Source organism: Phaseolus vulgaris, chromosome 10, assembly GCF_000499845.2.
Source record: "Phaseolus vulgaris cultivar G19833 chromosome 10, P. vulgaris v2.0, whole genome shotgun sequence".
Taxonomy (NCBI): domain Eukaryota; kingdom Viridiplantae; phylum Streptophyta; class Magnoliopsida; order Fabales; family Fabaceae; genus Phaseolus; species Phaseolus vulgaris.
In genome coordinates this window covers 43,621,104-43,638,096 of record NC_023750.2, presented here as the reverse complement: position 1 = coordinate 43,638,096, position 16,993 = coordinate 43,621,104, and the positions used below count along the sequence as shown (strand labels likewise).

Here is a 16,993-nt window from a genome sequence, read left to right as displayed (position 1 = left end):
AAATTAAAAAATAATAAAAAACTAAAAAAATCATAATAGTTAGAAGAAAAAAAACTACCACTTATTTTAAAATTCTACTAGAAAATCATAAATTGATATGATATTAGTACAAATTATTAGCATCAATATCATCTAAAATACTTAGTTCACCAGTTTGTAGACACAAAGTTAACTGATCTCACAAAACAAAACAAAGTAGAGAAACAAATATTAATTTTACGTTTACAAAACGAACAATATTTACTTTTAACCACTAAAACCAAAATTTACTCATTTTGAGGAATTAACACATTAAAATCCTTTAAATAATAATACACGTTTTTATAACGTAAAGAATTCACTTGTACAAAACGTGGGAAACAAAAAAAGTGAATTATTAATCTATTAACAGCAGCTCCATACAATTTATGAGCTTGAATACTTAGTAGCAAACACGTCCTTGCATAATTGTTTTTCATTATAGACATTTACAATAAGACAACCAAACAACAAAAGCAAGTTTGGCAGAAGACGTAGAAAGGCATTATTATAGGGTATGTACAATTTGAGGTCTTCTTTTTTCCATTCTTCTCTGACATATATTTATAATATAATATGTACATATACACAGATCAGAATAGCGCATTAACTAACCTGGCCGAAAGCTTACCAGATTCGTGAGGTATATTGATTTCAATTTCTTCATGTCATTTGCAGTGACCTTACAGGACTCCAATGTCAGAGATCTCAAGTTCTTGAGTGCTTTCAAATGCTGCAGACCAGCATTGGTGACACGGGAATTTGAAACATTCAAAGTAACCAACCCAGTAAGCCCTGAAATTATTATGATCATAAACGTGTGATCACAGACATATAGCTAACTACGATCACAAAAGTTTCACGAATCTGGACAAAGGAATAAATGCAAATGTTTTTTCATTAAGAAAATACCAATTTAAAGCAGGGAAATTTACAGCAGTTATGGTTCACAGAACCTTCCCGTCTAGAGCTTAATATCTGCTATGGTCTTTGGGCTTTGAAAAGACAAAATAAGTACCAAGCCTTGTGTACCCAACATAATATTGACTATAAACCCCCCTCGTCTTCCACAAAACAAAAGAACAGGATACAATAATCTTCTTAGTGAGTGAATGGCACAACCTATACATACAGAATAACTACATTAACAAAGATAGTGTCAAAAGGACCAGGAAAGCAAGACCAGGGTCTAGTTATATCCAATCACCACTTGACTATAACTTGCAAACCGCGCTATAATACTGCCCTTGCATATCCTGATGAAGGTATGACATGCTTGATTTCTAAACAGAGATTCATCGAAAATAAAGATAATCGTAGACCAAAGCTGACATATTTAGATGCCTTTTCCTAACTTCAAATTGGGTTATTGCCTTGGTAACCTAATTTAACTCAACTTTACAGCACAACCAAAATATTTACATACTAACTACGGAATTCATTTAGGACTTAAACTTCCCAACTAGAAGCCCCTTGAATAGCCAACTAATTGAAGCATTTAGGACTTTCACAAGCAGACACCCTTCAAAAAGAAGGGCATCTGATCCTGTTTTAATCTATAACCCAAGCCTTAAAACTTGTTCGCATTTTTTTATGTGATTATTTAGGTTTTCAACTTGGTCAAGAAGGAAAAAAAAGGCAAACAGAATGAGACCATAGTCATATAAAACAAAGGAATGCAAAAGTACCAGAAATTAACTCTAGAGTTTTGTCTGTAAGATTGCTGTTTTGTGATAAATTTAAGCAGACCAGAGAAGAAAGCTCTTTGATATTTTTCACACCAGCATCAGTCAAAGCTCCACCACATATTTCCAAAGACCTCAGGTTCTTAAACTCTGTTTCACCACAAAGAGAGTTGACAAACCAATAAATTCAACTTGTAACTGATATGAGCTCAATCAAAGAACAGTAGCATTCTGTTAATTCCAAGTAAATATCACTTATCATAGGGGAATTCAGATTGAATTTGAATCTTATTTGACAAGAGAAGTTCACACAATTTACAGTAAATATCAGTCAGTCCACGCAAATTGCATATGACATGCAGCAAATTGACATTTAGCGATCAGATCAAACTTAAACAAAAATAATGTATGTGAACTAAGCATTGTGAATTAAGAGACAAGCATCATCCAATTACATTTCAGATAAAATTTAGCTCATGTAATTTAACTGTAAAGAAAAGACAAGACATCTCTTTTATTTGTTACATAAAAAAAAAGAAAAAGAAAAAAAAAAGAAAATCATATTAAAGGAAAAAGGTCATAATGAACATATCCACGAATAATCATGCCGAAGTAAGTATTTAGTGATATATTACATACTTTTCAAATAGTTTGTACCAAAATCTGTGATTCGTGCACCAAACAAATCCAGGTCAGTGAGGCCAGTCAAACCTGCATTGCCAAATTCATAATTACGCATGCTGCAAAATTAAGCTTTAAGATTAGAAAATCAAAATGCCAGAATATTAAGCTAAGAATAGAAAAATTTGTGCCAATTCAAGTCACTCTATGACCACATCATCATATGGGATGCATGTGTAAAAACTTTTACACACAATAGGTGCATAAAAATTAAATTCATATTTCAGATCATGGTAAAAAAAAAATAGTAGGTAATCGATTGGACTAAAGAGGATTGGAGCTCAAGTACAATCTAAACAGAAATAAACAAACCATTGTTTGAATTCTATTTTTTTAATAGAAACACGTACTTGTAAGGTTTGACAGCCCAATATCAGAAATTTGGTAAGCATCCAAATTAAGTGACTTCAGAGATGAGAGTCCACACAATTTTCTTAAACCACCATCACTAACCATGGTAAAAGAAAGATTTATTTTCTGCAGATTAGACAATCCTACAAGAAATAGAATAAAAAAATAATCAAAGAAAAAGTACAGTCCATGAAAAGATAGTCACAGAATTATACATCACAATATCTCAAGCATTTACTGCACCTCGTGTAGTAAGAATCACAACTCAAAGAATGTCACATTTCTTCCTAACTGGTTTATTCATTACTCAGCAGTTAACCATGTCAAGAGATTAGTAAAGGAGAACATCAACATTCAAAAGTAAAAAAGGAATAAAGCTAACTTGAAAAGAAAGAATGAAACTCCAAACACAAACTATAGAGATGGAGCATCACAGCATCAGTCCGGATGAGATGCAATATGTAAAATGACCAGACAATTTCAGTAGCATAAAATATCTCCCAAAATTACGGAGATCATCACATCATAATTATCAATATTATAGTAGTGAAGTCCAGCAGAACAGCCATGGACCTCTATGAAGTTTTAAACAGTGGTACCTTTTTTAATTATGGCCAATATAGTGGCTGTGCGATAGTGGTGCTTGAATGAGGCATTTCTGAAAACCCTCGTTTGGCCACAAAATTACAGTTTTTTTCAGGGGAGAAGGGTTAGGAGCAAAGTTGAGATTCCCGTCACCCATTTTAGAATTAAAAAATCCCTAATATGTAGTTTTCTCAAGCTTCATCCAACACCCACCCGTGTCTAGCAGTATTACTAGTGATACTCACCTTCCATTATTTTTCTCTACCTTTAACCCTCAATCTCTATCAGAACTCTGCAACATCCCAATGTCTGAGACGTCTTGCCTTTTAAAATATATGACATGCCTCTGAATTTTGTTTCCCTGACTTCTTTTGTTATTTATTGACGTTTTATTGAAACCCATGACATGGCCTTTTATTGGTAAATATGAATATGTCATCAATGTTGAGTACTTTTTTTTTCAAATAGCATAGCATTTAAATTTTTACACAGTATAAATTATTGGATCTATATATAACAATTTAAAATAGAGGCCATCTTACTATAAGCTATACTGTTGTAGTATTTTTGAGGTTGGCCACTACACACTGATATCCGCAATTTTGTTGAAGTACAAGCAGAACTCAACCAAAAAAGCATTATAATAGTTATGATCTGGTCTATCGAACCTGATAAATGGTGTAGCCCATTGCTTCCAACTTCTGTATCAGACAATTCCAAGCAGTTCAATCGCTTATGGCCTTAAAACATTTAGAAGAAAATGTGAGTCAAATATTCACTCAAGCAGAAATGTGCATTTAAAATGATAAATAACATGAACAATCTTAAATTAATCAATTGCAATCAATTATGCCAAGTAGATAATGTGCTAAGTTAATTTTTTCACTTTCTTTACCCAAAACATCTAGGCAACAATTGCATTCAAGAAGTCATAAAATGAGAAAGAAAACATATCAAAATTCCATATAAACAAATAAGAAGATGGAATTCAAGCATCTACCAGCCAAATTGACCAACCCTTCATCTCCAATCTTACATGAATCAAGGTTCAAGCTCTCCAACTTTGTCAATCCTGCTTGAAAATATACATCACACTGTTAGATGCAGTCATTTTCTTATAAATACATACTGTTCTAGGAAAACTGTTTTATATCATTCTGCTATATATATATGTGTGTGTGTGTGTGTGTGTGTGTGTGTGTGTGTGTGTTAGTGTTATAATAATACACATATTCTGCTCACATTAATTTAACATGTATAAAAAAAAAGTTCCAAGTTATATCATGAACATAAATGCAAGCAAGTAAGACTATAATATTGAAAGTGTAACTCAAGAAGAAGGTAATATTTCCTGAGGTAGAGATTAATTAGTTCTCCTGGCAAGGAAAGTAGTCTTATAGAGTCAACACATTAGTGCAATACTACAACTTCCAAAATTGGTGCCAAAATTATTGCCCCAATTCACGAAATTTCAAAGTAAGCAGTATACATCATCAAACCAAATTAAAAAGGTTAGTTGAGGCCCATTACAGACAATAGCCACAACAAATTACACTAACTTTGATTGTGAATCATTTTTCTTATTTTAGTTACCTTGTTATAAAATTTTAGATGTTAGATTTCAACATAAAACCAATTGGCATTATGTGGAAGTTACATTCCAAAACATTAATCACACTAGGAAATTTAGTCAGGTGATGTGAGACTTTCTCTAATAGATCCCTCCAAAGAAGTCTATAAGAATAAGCAATACATAGAGAAAATTACAGAAACAATGGAAATCCCCTCTAAAAACCACAAAAACTAAGGAAATGGGCTATAGGCTCAAATACTACATTAGATTTCCTCTTAAAAACAATTGACATAAGATGAAGTTGCTCAATATGTATAAACCACACCCCAATAAAATGAGGTGGGACTTTGCAAAATGTTAAGATGTCCCGCCTTGTCTAGGAAAATGGAGAAAATACACTTTATTAGGAAAATATACCCAGTTAGCTAGCTTTGGGCTTGAGCTAGGTCTGTTCATTTCTAATATAAGATTATAGTTCGTTCAGTCTTGAAGTTGGTCTGCCCACAAATGTTTAGTCTTGCAAAATTCAAGCTCCAAACGGTCCAATCTTGGATGTGAGATGGGTGTGTTAAGATATCCTCAATTAGCTTGGAATATGACCAAACTCCCTACAAGATTCAAGCAATCCTTGAGATGGGTGTTTAGTTAGCATTTGGAGTGGGAATAGAGGTAGATTGAATACTTTTTCTAATATATAATTTAATGGATGGATGACACATATGACTTGGACTGCCACATAATTGGGGACAGAATTTTTTTTTTCTCTTGGGTATTTAGCATTAAATTCCTGGTTCCACATTTTGCATTCACGAAAAAGGCTAGATTTTACTCCATATGGCATGTAAAAATTCCAATAGACAGATTGACAGGTGTCCACTTAAAAGTTTATAAATAGCTTCTATCTTCACAATAGACCATGATGAATATAGGAAAATAAAACAAGCAAGAGATCTGAAATCACCTTTCAAGTGAATTAAACATGTATCTGTTATGACATTAAATCCCAAGTTTAATACTTCCAAATTTTCCAGTCCTGTAAAAAAAAGGTGATGTTACAGACGTAATGCCACCAATAATATTTATGGTGTCAAAAGATACAGCCCAAAAAGCTCATTATTAAATATAAAATTACAGCCTGAAGGAAGTAACTATAACAACTTACGTGAAAATTTTCTGCACCCATCGTCAGAGAGATTGCATCTATTAAGATTCAAGTTTGACAGAGCAGGAAGCTCTGGCACAAAACATAACATCAAATCAAACATCAATGAACATTTCAGGTTCAATAGGTCATTTATAGACAAGAAAGACAAGATGAATTTACACTTAGATTTAATAAACAGTTCACTGATAATAAAAAAGCTAATAGAAGCTGGTTCAAAATAATATGCATGTTCTGCTCAAATCTTTTTTGTTTGAGTCAATTAAACTCGATAAAATTAAAACCTCAAAGCTACTGCGTAACCAAAAATGTAAATACTGTGTTAACATTACAAATTATTAGAAACAAAACTGGGTTTCTTCTATAAAGGTACTAACTAAGGCTTGGACTGAGTAAAGGTACTTACTAACGAAGGATTGGACCAAATTCCTACTGTGTGCAATCAAAGCATTAGCTTCACTCGATGGTTTGGGTTTCACTCTGCAGATTTTAATTTCACTAAGTGGATACCTAAAGAAACTAACCTTTAATTATTTGCTTATGTTGTTGAAATTGCCTTTGATATTTATAGTTTTAATTTGATTAAATAAATATGAGTGTATCTTTTAATGTTACCTTTAATGCTTATAATTAGTTATTTAGTGATAATTGAGCTTTAAAATGAATTTGTGTTGGATTTACATGGGTGGTAATTAGTCTCACTGAGATGCAGTGTGCGTATTGAGTAATGGAGCCAATAATGTGGTAATTGGCTTGACTAAGATATATTTTTCGAAAGTCGTCGAGTAACGAGTCAAGTTAGATATTCTTTAAATTTCTTGGAGCCTTGAGTGAAGCTAGGAATGTGACTGATTCATGATTTGATTGTATTATTTTATGTGGTAACAAAGTTTATACGAAGTTTTTAAATATGATGAATTAGATTCATAATTTAAATAATAACAACTTACCATTGCGCTTTGTATGTGTTATGAGATCATATATAACATGTGAGCAAGTAATGGATCGAAAACAATAAGGATGTGATATGATCATTTGTAATGTTTTGAAATACTATTGGCACATCCATCTGTGCATGTATATATAGAAACATCTTAATTTTTAAGTTAGCAAAGTTATTAGTAATTATATATGTTTTATGGGGTTGCTATCCATGAAAGCTAAGTTTAAATACTTGGAATCACATTCCACACCCCGGGATTATAGACCAATAAGGACTTAAGCCAGTAACCAAGAGATTATACCCTACCAAACAGTTGGTTCTAGTAAGCCTTAATATAACCACAACAAGACTGCTTAATACAATTAGCATAAAAATCTATGAAAAGAATACCTGCAAGAGAATCCAAGCATGCAGCTGTTACAAGGCACCCTTCCAAATTTAACAGGGCAAGCTTCTGTAACCCTGGAATGAACCAAAAATGTTGAAAATAAATGAGACAGATTAATATGAAATTTTGAAATTTCCTTTTATCTGGTAGGCTGGGACGCTAGTGCATTGTAACTGGGATGTACACCCAACTGTGCAATTTCTCTAATCAACCAACTTAACAAAGATCAACCTTAGAAGAATAATTGACAAATTATTTCATCATAAGAAGGTAGACTTTTTATGAATACATTTTTAAATCAGCATTCTCACTTACACAAAATGAGTCTACATTTAAATATTGAAGCAGAAATTATATTAATCTGAAATTAAAAGAAAATAACTAAATTGATCTTTAAAATAAAACGTCAACTCTTTAAAACATGAATAGTTCATAATTGCAGTATATTGTCCTGTAAAGATTCTATTGATTAACTTCATTGAATAAAATCTTGTTATATACAAATGTGGAAGTGGGCACAAAACATCAATGGACCTTTGCATCTTCACATAGAACATGTATAGACAGATCAAAGAGAGACATATAAAACTACTTTGAGGAAAAGAATACCTTTCAGGAAACTGATGCCAAAATCAGTGACTTTACTGGATGAAATCTCTAGACTTTTCAGGCTAGCAAGCTCTGGAGGTAAATTGAATCAGATAAATTGTATTGTTGATCACTGAACAATATGTCTAATAAGATGACAATGTTTACTTCTATAAAAACAAAGGCATGTTGACAATTCTTTGTTGTCAAATACAGCTGTTGCTACGTGTTCTTTTAAAGTGAAATAAAACCCTTCAACTCAAGGTAAATAAACTTCACGGAATATGTGTAGGAACTACTCGGTAGTAGAAAACATACTAATTGCATAAAAGAAAGTCTAGACAATCAATCTTGGGTAAAAGTTTCAGTTACTGTAATCAAAAGAAAGCAAGATATTTTGCAACAAACCTGAAAGAGGTTTCATATCATAATCTGTTATGCAATTACACCACTTTAAATTGAGAGATTCCAACTTGGTCAAACCTGAAAATATGGACCAAATCATTTTACTGAAATTACATGGAAATCAAGTTTGTTTTGTTGTTCAAGAGTTCATGCTACAGAGTCCCAGGTACTATATCAGAACGTCAACCTTTTACAGTGTGCACTTGTTCACCAATACATAATTATAAATGAATCAACTAATATTAGGAAAAATTGTTATAAGTTATTGATTCCTTATTTTTGCTATCCATAGCACTTGTCAAGAATAGAGGTAAAGGTAGCACACAAAATATCACTCCACTTGGGTCTTTAGTAAATTGTCTTCTGCTTCATTGACAGCACAATGTCAATTGTAAGCTGAAAGATCTAACAACTGTGATTAACATTAGACAACAAAACCACATCATCAGACACAGTAGCAGCCCTATTACTTAAATAAGTTAGAAGTTAAAATTTGAACACCGTTTTGAATGTCTTATAATAACTGGGTGAGTAAAGCTTTACTTTCACACAAAAATTACATCTAAGAACCAACCTCGAAGATGAACAAGGCCTCCGTGAATCCCAGGACATCTCTCCAAATCCAACTTGACCAAGTTAACCAGACCAGAAAAGGCACTCATTCCTTTAGCAGAAATTGAATCATTTCGTCTAAAACTCAAACTTCTCAAGTTTGACAAGCCTGGAATATTTTATTTCGGTTGTTGTAAACATTCAGTAAAAGCATCTTATGGACAAAGCTTCTAGAAGTAAGTAATGCAAGACACACAAGGAAAAGTAGGAATATGTTATGTAACAAAAGGCTAAGGCAGATGGCAGAGGTAAACAGAAATACTGATAAACAAAAAATTACAGATAAAATGCATGAAAACTACTTCAACCTCCCTATTCAGAATTCATTGCGTCAAATTGGATTAATTGATACAGGTGGCTGTTGAAAACATTTTCATTCTTTAAAAGAAACAGAATTTCCAAGGCAGGTAATGACATTCAAATATAATTAATGAGTAAATACTTATTCCTTTAACTGATCTCTTGAAGGATCAAAGTTCTTAAATTGAGAATCATTTAGCAGGAATTCATTCACTGAAATTTTTCCATGAAAAGGCCTAAGTATCACTGCAAAAAAAATTGCTTTTATGAACTGGCAGCATGAGTATCCTAGGCTAACTTTAAATAAGTTTTGACATTGCCTTAAAAATAAGGCAATACATAAACCATTTCCACATTAATGAATAGACTCGGTTTAACAAAGGGATATTAAGATATTTTTATACTTTTTTAAGTTGAAGAAAATAATATATAAGATGCCAAAGGACTAACACATCTGACTTTCTTAGCCAAGATAGTGTAAAGGTAACAGGCGCGAGCAAATATGAGAAATAAATGAATAACTGCAGATGCATTGAGTGTGATTTCATAACAACGAACAGAAGAAAAGAAAGATTACCACTGATACACTCTAGTCCACGGTCTGAAATTTGATCACAGTAATTTAGATTCAAAGAAATTAGACTTTCACAATCCTTAACATATGTCAGCCCAAAATCAGTGACGTCAGACCCAGAAAGATCTACAGAAAGTAAAGATGAACCCTGGGATGAGATGACACCCATCCAATCATCATTAACACCATCATATTCTCCTAAGTAAAGATCCTAAAAAAATAAGAGATAAAAATAACTATTAGACCAAGAACGTATAATCAACCAGGTTCATAATTGACTTGAACTATTTACCTGTAGAGCACAATCTCGAAAAGCTTCTAAGGAAGCACTGGTTAGACGTCTGGAGTAAACCAAATTATTAAAAATTAACTGACTTATATCCCGTGGCAGCATAGAAAATGAGGTATATTTATCAATGTCCTGTTAGATAAAGATTGCAGTGATTAGATCTAATCATCAAAGTATAAAGGCTCGGAAACATATCTTCTGTTGAAACAATACCTCATTTATTTTCTGTATGCACAAGTCCAGCAGTGGTGGACATTCTCCTTTTTGTAAGTGAAAATTAACAGATGGATAAGAAAAAGAGGATGTCCACCATTTCAAACTCCCACATTTGCAATATCTTCGTGATAGTCCTCTGATAAGACTATCTTCATTGTCCTGCTCTCGCTTCCTAGAACATGCTCCCCCCATCCAGGAAATATTCCCTTCACCAATATATATCAAAAAGCTTGCAGCAGAACACTAGAATAATCCATTCAATAACCAACAGCTAACATGTGCAACCAACTTCATCCTATTAAAAAGACCACAAACAGTAATAGCTGAATAAGATTCAGCAACTTGACCATTCAGGAATTGACTTCTCTTGAATCCATTAACAAGTTCTATCTAGAACATCGACCTCCTCTAAACCAAACCAAAACATCCAAATCCGCTTGAAATATCAGCAATTGCACAACAATAAGCACTTACCATATTTGTCTTAAGCAATAGTGCACAGCATATTTCTAGTAAGATATATAACTACCAGCACATGATGAAAAGGGTCAAATATAAACCACCCCATAAGCCTAAAACACATGCATCAACTTGTCAAATAACAGGAAAAGGGCAGAATACACGAAGTCCTCACTGTGCATCAAAAAAAGGACATCTATATGCATAATCAAACGGAATCATCCTTGTAAAAATAAAAAAGTTCAAAACATGACAAATAGAAATTACAATTTTTTTTGTGAGGTCAATTACAGCTTACAGTTTAAAACATCAAAACACAACATGAAAAAGTAGAATACACTCAGTACTCACCACAATGTTAAAACTATTTTCCAAAATAAAAACATAGAAATATAGAGAGATTAAATTAAAAGTGGAGACAAATAACCATTAAAAATCATAAATGAGAACGCCTATCTATAGGCTAACAACAAATTTAAAATCCCTAAAATATCAAACCTACAATTATATTTGTTTTCAAATTTAAAGTAATTAACTAAAACATAACACGAAAGGAAAAAAAAAATCAACAATTCCAAAATCACTATTTAAAACTTCATTAAATTCAAGTACAGGAAAGTCTCAAAAATTCCAACAGCCAAAAAAAAAAAACAGAAACGCGCATAAGTAAAATCGAACAAAAAATGGATTCACCTTACAATTGCACACACAAGTTCAAAACAATGCAAATAAAAAAGATACTTAAATGAAACAATACGAACGGCTCAACAGTAGTGTGATAATACTATAAAAAAAATGAAACAACGAAATTCTCATAAAATACCCTAAAATAGAAGTGTTTAAAATTACAATACAAATAAACATAAGCATAAGCATAAGCATAGACAGTTAAATAACTAAACAACAGCAGTAATATGAAAAGGAAGGAACGGCATAGTAGCAAGTTACAATGATCGAAGTGCAGAAAACTCAAACGGCGTAGTTACAAGTTAGGAGCGATGATCGAACATCAGAGAACACAAACGGAATAATATAGCAAGTTACGAACGATGATCGAACTGCAGAGAACTGCAGAGAACAGCAGAATCAAGAGATTTTTCTTGAGCGAAGGTTAGTGAGGAAAAGAACAACAGAAGGAAAGTTGCAGAGAGATTTAGAAACGAAAGGAAAGTGAGAAGCGAATAGAGCGAGGAAGTTGCAGGTGAAGTTGAAAACCTGGGAGTGAGTGCGAGAAGAAAAGAGTGGTGGGTGGGGAGGAGGCTCGTGACCGAGGCTACGTCCGAAGCAAGCATCGGAGTACACGTGGCGAAAAGAGTAGGTAAGGGATAAGGGGAGGTGGGATTCTCATGACTTTATCCATTTCGAAGCGCGGGTGGGACCCACTCGGTTGTGCCTTGCGAACTTTGTACACGCAATCATGCCAATTTAATTCAATCATCACGCTACTTAACTTAACCATTGCTTTATTATATCTTCGTTTATTTTTTATTAATTAATTAATTTGTGTCTCCATTTATTAATTAACAATCATGGCATCACTTGTTTCTCCTTAATCACCTTTACGCTATTCAACAAATTTCAAATTGTATAATTCACGGAATCCTCTTCAAACAACACTTCAGTGCGTAATTGCTTTCATGTTGAATTTTTTAAAATCGCTAGTTAATGGGATGTTATTTATTTTTTTATTGAAAAAGTGAAATGAATAAATAATTTAATACTGACTTTTATAATAAAAGTATCTGAATATAATAAAAGTATCTGAATATAAATTAACATTACTGTAAAATTAATTTCGCCATCTCTCTGAAGCCTTTGAGAGTAAATATCCAATATCTAATTAATTGAACACTTTTCAACATGCAAAACAACAATAAATATGTTATGACATGTAAATTAAATTCATATTTTTTTTTATATAAATTAAATTCATTTTTTTCTTTCTTTGAAAGGAAAAAACAAACTGGTCGATCATTTGACAATATAATGTAAGCTATCTAACATAGACACAATCACAATAAGAAAGATGTAATCAAATATGTTTGAGTTTTTTTTTTTAACACAGAAAAATTCTCATGGTTGTTGAAAAAATTTGTTCTTCCTTTTATAATCATAATAAATATTTATACTATTATTTTAAATTTTAAAAAAATTATTGTATTTTTCTTTTTTAAATTTTTTTAAATTGTGTTAAAATCGGGATAAAATTATCAAAAATTCAATAAATATTTTTTAAATTGAACATTTTACCTATTTTACCTATGTACGAGTGTCAGAGTCCGATATGGATACAAATGTCAATGTCCGATACGAGTACAAATGTCAATGTCCGATACGGATACACCATTTAAGAGGAGTGTCCGACTTATAGAAGTGACGAATTCAACTTCGGTATGAAACTATTTATTATTTTGGAAAAAGAATTAAATATGTTTACTCTTAGAGGTGAATATGGTATATACATGTTTCAGCAAAACTGTAAGTCCCTGTAAAAGAATTGCATTACAGTACAAATCATCTCTACGAGTTCTCATAACATCACGTTTGATCTTCACTCTCAGTTCATGAATTATTGGATATAATAGAGCGCAAAGTTCGTAAGGGTGTCAAATTTTTAGCCCTGAATGGATAGAAACTACTCCCCCAACTAGATTCTCATACTCTACTTTCTGGAACCCAGCATCCGCTATCATCGATGCAAATTTTTCCTGAAATCCATCCATTACAACACATTAGTTAACACAATAAGAAAACACAAGTAGAAGACTCCGAAGAAAAATTCCTTCAGATTCCAAGTCTCACCAGAGAGGTTTCTGCACAATTCTCATGATGCCAAGTAAACATAAGCAAGTTTTCCATCATTTATAGATATTAAATAAAAAAAACACAAAACTAGAGAACGTATAATATTTGCTGAGGAAAAACTAAAATACCATATTAATAATTTAGTGACTATTTTTCTGTATTAAATGTTTTGCTAGGCTTCATAATCAACAGGATAAAGCGTGGACCTAAAAACGAGTGTTCTTCAGTTGATACGTAGTCAATTTATATACTTTTTATCAAAAAAGTGTAAAAAGTGAAAAGAGAGTAGCTACTCTCACCAAATGTCCACCCAAGCAGTTCAAGTACCGAAGATAGATTAGTAACACAGTAAACAAAACCTCTAATGGCTTGCTACTCTCGGGTTTCGATTAAATCATAAATAACATAAGAGCTGTTCACCATCAACCGATTAGCCTATAACTAATCTTCATCACTCAAAACTTAGTTCAAAACTTTCACTAATATACTTGGGGGGTCGATAATAAACTGTCACCGGTCATTTTGAGAAGCACAAATAGATCCGTTTGCAAATGCAAGTCCTCCCAGCCCTTTTCTTTGAGCAATAAAGCAGTAAGAAAACATGGACAGTTATCAATAGATGGAAAGTGTGATAACCTGTGAAGGAAAACGCCTGATACTCTCAACTAAGTACTGATAGGATTCCCGATCACCAGCAACAAGCTCGCCCATGTATGGAATGACTGAGAAAGAATAATAATCATACCTACATACAATGGAAGATGAGTAATATTAAACTGAAAGTTGACTTTAAAGTACAAAAGGAGGTCATGATTCTATAATAGTTGGCAGTTTATGGAGTATAGGTACATTTGGTTGGCAAGGAATGCCTGTATTTTAAGGACTATCACTTCATCCTATCATTCATCCATATCTATCTCAAACGGGTTTCCAGAATTTTTCAAGTAAATTAAAGTGTATCTTAGTTATATTTTCTTTCTCCAACGTGAGTAGAATGCATATCGTCATTCCCCATCTTCCTTATCATATTCAACCCACCAATACTCATCATTCTCGTAAATGATACTTACAAATCTTTAAATATAGGAATACCAACGTGGCTAAGTTCAAGGCAAAGGAACCTTCCTCCTGATTTCAATACCCTGTTAAAGAAAAAAATAATAATGATTATTCATCATACATTTTAATTGATTGCCATAACCGCTATGGCATACAAGTTATAGCAAATTCTTCAAAAAGTGCAAACCTACCTATGAGCTTCACTGAGTACTTTCTCTATGTGTGTGACATTTCTTATTCCAAATGCAATAGTATAGCCATCCATTGAATCATTTTGGAAACTCAAGCTTTCAGCATTTCCCTCCACCCATACAAGGGAACCATCTTCTCCAAAACCTATTATAATAAGCAGAAAATATTCATTCCTAGCAAATGAAGATATTTTCAACCAAAATCATTTATGAAAGCTTAAACTAATTATTGACAGTTTAAGACATTCTCATTTACCCTTCTCGGAGGCCCGCTGTCTGCCAACATTTAACATCTTAGGGTTAATGTCACATACATTAATCTGAGTTTCTGCCTCTAAAGTATCTTGAGAAACACCTTGAAGTCCTCTCAGCTTAACTTTGTTTATGCTGTCCAAGATTCTAAAAGCAACATCCCCTGTAAAATCAATAACTTTAAGCTTGATAAAAAAACCCTTCAAACTTTTAAGAATCGCATGCAGCAGCAACGTCACTTCAATTCCTGAGAATCTTATTGAGGAGAAGCAAAATTTCTGTTAAATAAATACAAAAAATCGTACAACTATATTCCTTAAAATAACCTTAAACATATTTGTTTGGTGCACATACAACTTGCTGTTCAAAAATTTAAAATACCAACATATGAACACATACATCCATTTATTTTATGACTAGTATAACCCAGCAACAACTTGTTCAACAGTAACATAACCCAAAAATTAAATATTATAGAAACAAATCAAACAATCTCTTCTTGTGCCCTTAATACTTTGACATGCAACAACAAGAGCAGTAGACATTCAAGAGTGGAACAATTTGCTACAAATTAAAAGTTTTATGAAAAATATAGGTAGACGAATCGGCAAAATTTGACAGACAGACAATATGTTTGGTCAAGTAGCTTGTGAACTAAAACCTCTCCCTCTAACCAATTCAGAATTCCTTCATTTCTTTCAGTCACTTGACAGATTCAGCTTCAGATCAAAATCCAAAACTTAACATATTGCAATCTTCTCAAGCCTACGCAAAGAAACAGTATAAAAATACGGTGACAGCGCCACAGACCTGTGCCACCAGCCACATCAAGATGCTTCATTCCAGGAAACGGATTCAGCTTGGAAACTAACCTGAGCAAAAATTAATCACAAATTTAAGCCAAGTCCAACAGCAATAGCTATACGGCTGAAATTATTATTACTACGATTATTATTATCATCATCATCTTAGAAAGGAAAATGTAATATAAACCTATCCTTCCACAATCTGTGCAATCCAACACTCATCAGGTCATTCATGAAATCGTAGCTCGAAGCAACGCTCGTGAAGACATCACCAACCATGCGAGCCTTCTCTTCTTCGTTTACATGTTTGAACCCTGAAAATGTGCCATAACATCATTTTTTTTTTACTTTTTAATTGAGAATTGAAATTTGATTGCAGAGGAGAGTAGAGAGTGTGAACGAACCAAAACTGGTGGCGTGAGAATGTAGTAGCCTGGGAGTGGAGGATAACGCAGGGAAGAGCTTAGTCCCCAACCGTCGAGACACCGATCCCAAAGCCATGGTTTCAGGCGCCGAAAGAGAGCGAAAATGGAATAACAACAAAAATCAGAAATAACGATTGATTAATAGGCTAATTGCATGAATGTGATCGTGATGACTGTTATTTTTGAATGCTATGGAAGGTTGAGCACGGAGATGGAGAGAAAGATGAAAGAGGAGAGAAACAACACGCGAGGCTCAGACATGGCAACCGACAGAACCGTCGCCTCCGGATCTCTATTGGGCTTGGACCGCTTGCTCCATCCATATGGGCCAGCCCACACAGATTTCTTCCTCCTCAACTTTGGAAAGACTGTTTCTTCTTGCACCTCCATATTTCTTCTGCCACCTCCATACACAACATGAAAATACATTTTTATTCTTCTTATGTCATCTCCATATAGTAGTTTTCAGATTATGTAATCTGGAAACTCAATAATCCGGAAGCTAAATAAGACTTCCGGATTATGTAATCCATAAATTAATCATGCATATGAAAAAAGGCTTGCAGATTATGTAATCCAGAAGTTAATTACAAATTTAAAAAATGACTTCTAAATTATGTAATCCG

General features: G+C 33.1%; 2 protein-coding genes across 4 annotated transcripts; both read right to left on the bottom strand.

The window, feature by feature from the left end:
* Positions 1–353: 353 nt before the first annotated feature.
* Positions 354–12,156, bottom strand: LOC137818139 (uncharacterized). 3 transcript variants are annotated; one of them, XM_068621375.1, is made up of 16 exons: positions 11,778–12,156; positions 10,368–10,665; positions 10,158–10,286; positions 9,869–10,076; positions 8,954–9,100; positions 8,383–8,457; positions 7,996–8,067; positions 7,389–7,460; positions 6,056–6,127; positions 5,855–5,926; positions 4,321–4,392; positions 3,989–4,060; positions 2,735–2,878; positions 2,343–2,414; positions 1,707–1,853; positions 354–813 (listed from the first exon to the last, which is right to left on the bottom strand). In XM_068621375.1, exons 2-16 carry the CDS (start codon positions 10,560–10,562, stop codon positions 629–631), a joined length of 1,734 nt encoding a protein of 577 aa, XP_068477476.1. In that variant the 5' UTR covers positions 10,563–10,665; positions 11,778–12,156; the 3' UTR covers positions 354–628. The 3 variants fall into 3 exon arrangements, with proteins under 3 accessions (XP_068477476.1, XP_068477479.1, XP_068477477.1); XM_068621378.1 differs by having other exon boundaries at positions 10,368–10,576; positions 12,045–12,144; XM_068621376.1 differs by having other exon boundaries at positions 10,368–10,576; positions 11,778–12,038.
* A 1,060-nt stretch (positions 12,157–13,216) lies between these two features.
* On the bottom strand, positions 13,217–16,661 carry LOC137819113 (2-methoxy-6-polyprenyl-1,4-benzoquinol methylase, mitochondrial). Its single transcript, XM_068622865.1, has 8 exons — positions 16,347–16,661; positions 16,130–16,256; positions 15,947–16,008; positions 15,141–15,299; positions 14,885–15,029; positions 14,705–14,776; positions 14,271–14,379; positions 13,217–13,537 (listed from the first exon to the last, which is right to left on the bottom strand). The coding sequence occupies exons 1-8, from the start codon at positions 16,441–16,443 to the stop codon at positions 13,436–13,438; spliced, it is 873 nt and encodes a 290-aa protein (XP_068478966.1). The 5' UTR covers positions 16,444–16,661; the 3' UTR covers positions 13,217–13,435.
* Positions 16,662–16,993: the final 332 nt, after the last annotated feature.